The sequence below is a fragment of the Etheostoma spectabile genome, chromosome 24 (genome assembly GCF_008692095.1).
Source record: "Etheostoma spectabile isolate EspeVRDwgs_2016 chromosome 24, UIUC_Espe_1.0, whole genome shotgun sequence".
Lineage (NCBI taxonomy): Eukaryota > Metazoa > Chordata > Actinopteri > Perciformes > Percidae > Etheostoma > Etheostoma spectabile.
Window position 1 is genome coordinate 3,917,120 of NC_045756.1, and position 9,392 is coordinate 3,926,511.

At 41.0% G+C, this 9,392-nt stretch overlaps 1 protein-coding gene across 4 annotated transcripts in view; it reads left to right on the forward strand.

The window, feature by feature from the left end:
* Positions 1 to 9,146, forward strand: part of zranb3 (zinc finger, RAN-binding domain containing 3) — a 78,593-nt gene extending 69,447 nt beyond the window's left edge. For all 4 annotated transcript variants that reach the window (XM_032506789.1, XM_032506787.1, XM_032506788.1 and 1 more), the window contains exons 19-22: positions 2,403 to 2,561; positions 3,550 to 3,742; positions 5,935 to 6,066; positions 6,746 to 9,146. In XM_032506789.1, the coding sequence (XP_032362680.1) occupies positions 2,403 to 2,561; positions 3,550 to 3,742; positions 5,935 to 6,066; positions 6,746 to 6,850 (589 nt within the window). In that variant the 3' untranslated portion in view covers positions 6,851 to 9,146. The remainder of the gene's footprint in view (positions 1 to 2,402; positions 2,562 to 3,549; positions 3,743 to 5,934; positions 6,067 to 6,745) is intronic.
* Positions 9,147 to 9,392: the final 246 nt, after the last annotated feature.

A 9,392-nucleotide genomic window follows, 5' to 3' on the forward strand; every position in this document is an offset into this window, starting at 1 on the left:
GATCTGTGTGTGCCTTGTGGGAGAGGCACAAAGGCCTGCTGAGCGTGTTAGTACAGTAAATATAGACCATAATACAATTTACTTGGTAAGATGCAACCAGCTCACCCAGGAGGGAATATCACTATGGAAACCTGCAGCAAACACACACTCTTTCCCTTATGTACACAGCAGCGGCGTTGCAAAATGTCTGTGATATACCATGAAGTGTCTTAAAGGTGCCATCTGAGACTAGTGCTTGTGTACACTATACATCTTTGAACAGCTTGAAGAATACAAAAGTATCCCTGAAAATTTAAAAACATCACATCACTGAAAGTGTTTTGTATTTCATAAACTATAAGCCAACTGAATGTTTTAATTCAGTTGGTGTGCTGGTGACGGAGGTGATATTTGCCATCCATACCACGTCAACCCATTGTTGATTATAACACAGGAGTTTGCTTTAATATTAGATTAGATTAGATTCAACTTTATTGTCATTGCACATGTACAGGTACAAGGCAACGAAATGCAGTTTGGGTCTAACCAGAAGTGCAATAGCAGTAAGTGCAGCATATATACAATGTGCAGGATATATACAATAAAACTGTTTTTTTCCCCCTTTTTCTGAAATGAATCTATCTGGTATGGTGGTTGCCTCACTGTCCACTGGAAGACACCATTTAAAATGTATAAAATAGAATTTCTTTTCCTCCTGCAAGCACTCCACTGACAGCTGGACCCACCAGCGTCAGATGTCGTTCCTCTCGTGCATTTGGTATAAAGCATCAGAGATCAGCTCGGTGGTAAACATTAGCAGGCTGTGTGCCGTTTGCTGAAGGCATGTTGCGTGATTTCTGGGGTTTGAAGCATGAGTTACCTCATGCTGCGATGTAGAGCTGCCAACATGCTCACTTGCTTTGCGCATATATGAATTTAAATTACTTTAAAGCTAAATTTAAAGTGCCAATATTACTTCATTTTAATAACATTGCAAGAATAATACGCTCTTTTTTATATGTTTTTGATTTATTTTCACCCTTATGGCTATTGCATTCCACATTTACAATTACTAGCAAACCATGTATTTCTGGGTTGCAATTTTTTTATCCAAAGTACTGTGTTTTAACAACTTGGACAGTTTGGGCAAACCACAAAAAAGTCTATTTCTGTGTCTGTTTCATCCACTAGATGTTGCTGGCACAGCATTTGTCTCTTGGTACTTCCAATTTTTGGTATCTTCTCAACTTTGAAGCAGCAAGTTTCCTTTTTTAGAGTGTTTTTTCTTCTCCATTTCAATGATTAAATCTCACTATGTAGTGCTGTGTCTCTGGCTCTTTGTTCTTCTCTCTGTCTGTCTGAATTGTAAACTATGGGGAAAGAGAATTTAGTCCATCTGTCCCCTCCATCGTGGCTCTAGCACCCTGCTGGGACAACATGGCAAATGCCCAAACTCTCTGTCCTCTGCCAAAAGGACAGACATACACATACTTGAAATGATCTGCAGATGCATCACCATCATATATATATATATATATATATATATATATATATATACACACACACACACACACACACACACACACACACACACACACACACACACACACACCCTAACCATACGTCCATCAACTCTGCAGCATACAAAGCAAGCAGAGATGTTTATATTAAATGAATATTTATTGAATTGTGTTTGCTGTTCTGCTGAACTGAGCTCTACATTGAATCTGGCTGTTGGCTTACAGACTGATGTCTACCACATGGGTCAAGGTAACTTCTCTTTGAAGTTAAGCATGCAAAGGGCTAAAAATCTGCAGCTGCCATACTTCTTGAATCAAAAAGATACGAAGAATAGATTGCCTTGATGGAATCCATTTAGTTAGCAGCATTTAATGTGACCCATCTAACATCGAAATAGTACTGAAGACTGCACATTTCTTTACTATACGTTACACAAAAGTGTTTAGCCAGCCTTAGGTCTGCATATTAACATGTCATGTTAGTTATCTAAGCATTGCGTTTCTTAACATATTTGATGCTAAAGTGTTAGCATAGATGCTGGACAGAGCTATAATAGAATTCTTATTTAATAAGAAACAGGCTGCTATGTCTAAATATTTCTGCTACAACTATATTTTATCATTTTATTCGGCCGAGTCTTTGTTTTCTCTTTCTCTCACCTCTACATTTTCTATAGATGTTTTGCTGTAATTGCAAACTCAAAACTCCCTCCGTGTTTACCTGTTAACTTAATAAATTCTAAATAATGTACATTTCCACACCACTAATTATATCAGTACAATAACAGAGTCATGACACACTCACTCTGCTGCTCTGATTTTTATTTTTTTTATTTTAAAGCAGCCAGTGAATGAACTTTTTAATCCTGAGCAGATGTAATACATTTGCTTTTCAATCTGCAGCCTGGACGAGAAGTCCTGTAAGACAGTGGAGGAGAGGCCCTCATCAGAGTCCGGCTACCTGCAGGCAGTGGACAGTGAGGGTGTCCCTATGTGTCTGTCCTGCCATCAATCCTGCTCTACCACTGGCGGGGCCTGGGACACTCGATTCTGCAGCCACAGGTATGTTGTGACACTAAATACAAGCAGTTTCGAAGCTATACACGTGGCTTTAGATACACGTCAATTGTCTTGGTCAGTATCCTCCAGGTCCTTGTAAAGAGTTGCACACAACGTTCCAAAGACTTGTGTCCAATAGCAGATGCATGTAAGTCTTAGCATTCCTTGCTTGGAGCACCAGATGGGTGGGGCTTACTGCAATCGGTCAGTATCCGTCTTTGATGAAACTTCCGTCAAAAAAAGCATTTTAAATTAACTTTCACATAGTTTGTATCTGTGATTGCTTCAACTTTCCTGTACCAATTGTCCTCTGTGCCAAAGCCCATCCATCTGGCACCTACAAATTAAATTATACTCAAAGCTTTAAGAGTTTTTGTGCAAAACAAACTCAAACTATAATGTTGACTTCACCTTTTTTCTCTACTGACTTTGCCGAAGGAATACTGTTTTCTGATGACTAGAACAGATTGCTGTTCCCAGATTAGACTGCAGCTCCTGGATTTATAATAATGCTTTTTCTATTTTTTATCTGTTTCCTGTTTTTTCAAGATCAATTCACTGTATTTTAACACCAATATATTTTATATTTTTAAGTGGAATAAGTCAGCTAATTCCATTTCGGCAATGTCTTACTAACCCTGAGCAAGACGCTGCACCCTTTCCTGCTCACTCCCATGGTCACACTGAATAAAACCGCCAACTGAATTCTTATGAATGAAAATATGTCTCTGTGTCCCTTTAGTCTAACTTCCCCTTTAATGTAGAAATTCAATTTCCCTAAGTTGTTTTTGCAAGCTAAATTTAGGTCATTTAGTCAAGGTGAGATCCAAGGTGGATTTGATCAGCCTTTCAGCTGAATCATAACTACAGTAGGAAATGACAGTGACGACTTTCTTCTGATGTATGAAAATGAAGAATTTCACGTTGGTGTTGTAAATGTAAAGGCAGATATATATATATATATATATATATATATTTTCCCCATTCATAGGTGCCAGGAAGAGTTCCAGTTGCGCTCTAGCCAGACGTACATGCGCTCACGGGTGCTCGAGGCGGAGCAGGGCATCTGTCAGCACTGCGGCCTCCATGCCCACGACCTGTTCCTGAAGGTCCGTGATGCCCCGCCCTCCCAGCGCAAGGATATGTTGGAGAGCACTTGGCTCGCGCAGCTGTCACTCAAACAGGTCAGACACTGAAGCAGTGGAAGATATAAGCCAGACATAAAAACAAAAAATTGGAAGTGATGAAGTTTAGTGGCAGTGCATTATAAGCAAATAACAACCTTATTAGACCTTCAGTATTAGAAACGCTACAATATCCGCATCGTCTTAACATTAGTCTCCTGATGTGAGCTACATAACTGACAAGGAAAACCATTTTGTGTCTGTATTTGGGGAAGTGCAAACATAAAAGTGCCCTGTACTGTCCATTCCACCCACCTATATACACACACACACACACACACACACACACACACACACACACACACACACACACACACACACACACACACACACACACGAGAGTTATCTGCACTCTAAGGGGCTAGCTCCCAGTAAATGGATTGCTGGGCCCATTGATTTTTTTCCCAGTGCCAGGCCTCGACCAGTAAGCCTGTTGATTTGGTTGGCTGTTATCCTGCAAAGCCCCCTGCACACACACACACACACACACACACACACACCACACACACACCCCCCCACACACACACACACACACACAAACACACAAACACACACTTTCCCCCCTTCCCAGTTCCGCCGGCAGCAGCATCAGCACCAATCGATGCGCCAAGCTTTAGAGGAAACAAACTCAGCCACATGATAAGACGCCACAGCGGTGGTGGAGCCTCAAGATTATAGGCTCATTCTTTGGTTCATACAGGGGGTTCTGGTGTGTATGTGTGTGTGCATGAGTGTGTGTTTCCTGGTTTGTGTATATGGGTCTTTATTTGTACCTTGGGGTCTCTTTTGGTGTGTGCAAGTACAGTCTGTGTAGAAAATAATTCTGCCATGTGTGTATTGTCTTTTATATTAAATGGCCTTTGAGTGGTAGTATTGGGGCCTGGTGTAGGAAGGTGTGTGTGTCTGTGTCTGTGTCGTGAACTCTGCCCCTGTGAGCGGGCTTGTTCTTTAAATCTGTTGGGATCAATTCCGTCTCGCTGCCTTAATGTCGACAGAGTAGCACTGAAAGCAGGAAAATTGATTTTTTTTTTTTTTTGCCCTGAATTCTTTCTTTCCAGCTCTTTCTTTGTATCTAATTCTTTCAGTCATCTTTTGCTCCTCCACTTTTGTCAATAGTATAACTATAATTAGTTGCACCCGACAGGTATTTAAGCACATATTAAATGCTAATGTCAGCACGCTAACACTGTTACAGTAAAAATGTTAAGGTGCTGTTTATCAGGTATGTTGCATGTTAGCATGTTAATATAAGCACAATGACAATGTTATTATGCTAATGTTTAGCAGGTAATGCTTATCATGTTAATCTTAACATGCTAACATGCTTGGTAATTATTACTAAACATAGGGCCTCAGCATAACTGTAAAATAGAATGTTACTAACATGTGTTAGTAGGTCATGTTCATCTTAGTTTAGTGTGTTAGCATGCTAAACTTTTCCCAATATTGGTAATGACACTGTTTTAAAACAGGAAAGTGATGGTATGAACGTATTATTCTGAAAAGTTGAAAATACCAAATATTACAAAGTCATTAACAGCTTAAAATGGCATTTTAGGTCTATGCATCCTTTTGTAGTGATTCCCTCTGGTTAATTTAACCTCATTTTGCTGTCTTTGTCAGCCAGACTTTTATGTACTCAACAGTTGCCCATTATCTAGGCCAATAACGTTTTGCTGGTCTATATGGCTGCACCTGAAGCATCTCATGGTGGCGGATAATAGAAAGTCAAAGTTCACTATCATTGATTTGGTGCAATTATTGTTTCATCAAATGTCTTATCCTCACAATCATTCAGGCTTACATTAATCTCAGCATTTTAAACCTTAATCAGATGCCTTATTCTGCACTTTTCTTTCATTATTTCCTGGTGTAGATTTATGCGCCTTGCTGTCATTTGTACTCCTTGAGACTTACCGTATTTGTTTTTATCCTCTTATTGTGAAGTGCCTCTGCGGTGAAGAGGTTTTTAATACGTGTGTGTATGTGTAATAACAATTTTGCTCTCTTTAGCACTTGGAAAAAGATTCAGCTTTACTAAAGACATCACATCAGTTAAAAAAAATGAACTTCAGCATAGATGGATGGTTTGGGAGGGCAGCGCAATCACGGCTTGTTTTTAGCAATTTGGAGCAGTATGAGAAAACATCCAAGGGTTGTCGCTCACTATTTCATTCTGTGTGTGCTTCTAGCTGAATGAGATGATCCGCGCTCCGGTCGAAGGGGATTTCTGGCAGGTCGACCACATCCGGCCAGTCTACAGCGGAGGAGGACAGTGCTCTCTGGACAACCTGCAGACGCTCTGCACCGTTTGCCACAAAGCCGTAGGTGCACACTCCGCATCGCTGCACCCATAACAACCACAACACCAGCTTTTAGAGCCAAAGGGGCAAAAGCAATTTGTCTAACATTTAAGGTGAACCATGGATGGACCTCTCCTTTATCCCCATATAAAAAGAAAGTCTCATCACTCATGTTGAGGATCATATGTGATGGCAGTAATGTGATACATGGTCAAACACATTGATCAAAAGTCATACCATCCCTCACAACGCTATATATTGCTTGTAATAACATCACATGATGTGCCTGTAGGACATATTGATATATAGCATTTGTTGCCTTGGGAACATTTTCCTTCTTGAGCTTCTTCAGTCAATATTTCATAATCATAGACAATCCACTCCTTAAAAACAGAAGTGATACGAGAGCAAAGGTTTTAAAATAAAAAAGAGCTTTCATTGTGAGCTAAAATGTGCTTTACTTTCACGCCAGAATGCATTTTTGTCAGAGTGGGTGTCAGTTTGGAAGGAAACGCTTCGTATGTCGACGTGTATAAACTGATGTGGAGAGCTGCTCGTTCTGATAAGGGGATCCTCTCGCTGTTTATGCCACCACTCAGACACTTTAATCTAGAGATGCTCAATATATTGATCTCGCTTTTCTCTTAGCGCCGACTGCAGATTTAACCTCTTACATCACGTTCCATTTTTTTCTCCACAGAGGACGGCTCAGCAAGCCAAAGAACGGAGCCAGATGAGAAAGAGCGTTGCTGCTTCCAAGGTTGCGTCAGACATCAGCAGGTTCTTCATCAGGAAATTAAAATGAAGGTTTAGTAAGGGTAGCATAGGTGTAACAGTTCTTGAATTGTATTGTTGAAATCTCGCCGGCATCAAGATGCATCATGATTTTTCAATGACGACGCTCACATTTAAGCATTAGAAATGCGATTCCCTCTGAGAGATTAGGATTAAAGGCCGGATTTCCTTTGATTTCATACTTTTCCTCTCCCTCACTTTCTGATGATATCCGTGGCATCTTATTGGACTCTGCTGCACCTGTGGAAATATACCTAAAAAACAGTGATGACTGCATCAAATGCTAATTCAGCCAACTCCCCTCTCGTCCCCGAAACGTCACAAGTGCTGTAGTTTTGATTTATGACGGCCCCCTTTTGCTCGAGGCTGAAATGGAGCAGGTTGTTTAAAGAGATGCTGCTATTTTAAGATTTTTGCAAACTTGGTGAAAAGTAGCAGGTGAGAGATGAATTGTGGGCTTTGTGATTAAAACTTCACGGCAGAAAACACAACCAAGTGTCCTCATTGGCGCTGTCAACATGTGGCGCCTAGTAAATCTTCCTTTTGGAAGATAGATGAACGCTCCCTAGTGAAATAAAAGCCTATTTTCATCTTGTTTCATGTTGCCTTCCTCGGCTTCTTTAACCACGATTTAGACTGTAAATACACCAAGACGTTGGTTGTTCTGACAAGCTAGCAAATCGTTTCATCGCCTCAAGTCAGGAACATTATTGTCCATGTCCACGCATTTTCCTCCTCTTCAGCTGTGCTTGATGATCTGAACAGAGCTAAAGTCATTCAGGAGGGCTATGTTTAGAGAGACGGAGAGCAGAGTTACTATGGAAACAAGGCTTCAGGTTCAGCAATGTCGGGAATATTGAATCTCTTCTTGTAAGAGTTATACAATGAGCCAGACAGACATGAGAAACTCCAATCAATAGCAGCAGGTTCCTGTGAAAATGAGGCCGTCACATTCCTCCGCAGCAAAATTTGACTTCCCTTCTCGCTGCTGAGGCTCCGCGGTTGACTTTGTAGATGTCGTCATGTCACGATTTGTCTGTCTGTCAGCCGTGTCAAACTCCAGACTCAGCAAATTCCACCATTGCTGAAAAGTTTTAAATTTTTCTGGCAGCCCCAACTTCTCTCAGCCTATTGGAGCGCTCGGATGGAACCACAGCTTCAAACTTTTCTTGGAGTCCATGTGGGTGCGTGCGTGGGTGTGTGTGTATTTCCCCTACGGCTGCTCCAGGTCTCCACTTAATAAGACCATTGTTCCTCTCCTGTCCAAACCGACAAGCTTTGTGAGTAATGAACATCTCCCAGGCAGCCTTCCAACAACAGCAGGTTTCAGTATCAGTCCCTGTCAGCAGCCAATGACTCTGATCTGCTGTTTTATTACACCCAAAAGGTGTATGTGCATGTTTGTGTACGGGAGAGAGACATTAAGCGAGGAGGGAAAGTAGTGCAAAAGTGTAGCCGAGTGTTTTTCTGTGCGTTACACAAATAAAGCGTGCGTGTTTGGCAGAGGAGAAGTGTATATTGGAAGAAAGAGGAAGTGGTGTGTGTGTTTGTAAGACAAAGCCATAATGAGGCAGCGTCCAAATGAAGACGTCTCATGTTCTTCCCAGAGGGGCTGCTGGGTAAAGAGCAGCAAAGCAGCCGTGTGACACTGTTTGTATTGGACAACCTATCAGCCCAGAGGAAAAACATTACCTCTGCAGGTGATGACAGTAATAAAGATGGACTCAAACACCAACGGACGGCCGCTGAGGTTTGCATGTTTGCTTTCCGTCTTACACACCCCTCTTCCCTCTTTCTTTAAAGCTGACATCAGAGCATAAAACTCACTTTTCTCCTTCAAGTGCAATCAACGTCTTTGCCTCGGTGCCACTGCTGCAGAGCCGTCTCAACAGGTTACATAGCAACACAGCACACTCTGAACGTCACATGGCCAAAATTAGCTGGGCGAATATCTAGCGGAAATAATGACAGAGTTAGAAAATCACAGTGTAGTGACAAAGAAAAGACAAGGGGAAAAAAAGAGATATAGTGCCATCTGAAGAAAATCCAAGTAAATGGAATTAAAAAGAAGTGCAGTGCAAAAACACTTCAGCAGTTAACCTGTCATATCAAAATGAACCACAAGTGATTACAACAGAAATGGATTTTAAAGGATGGTCATATTCTTTAGTTTTCTTATTTATAAATTCTATCTTATTGCTCTGTGCCATAGAGCTCCATTGTTGTCCAAAATAAACTAATTAAAAACGCAGTGAAACGGCAGTTGGGGCTTTAGTCTCCGTGATGTAAAGTGTTGCCAAAGGAAAAATGGGGGGAAAATGCACTTACAAGAGATTGGATCGGAGGAAGGTTTGTTAGTCTTACATTTGTTTCTCAATTGTTGTTTTTACTTTTGAAAATGTTTGCATCGTTTGAATCACATAAAAGAATAAAAAATGTGGCTAGTTTATTTTTTTGCAGATTTTCCAAGGACAGTTGTGTTGTGGGTTCTTTACTGTTAATCTCAGTACCGCACACATAGACAAAAGAGCAATGCTACTGAGAAGTAGACT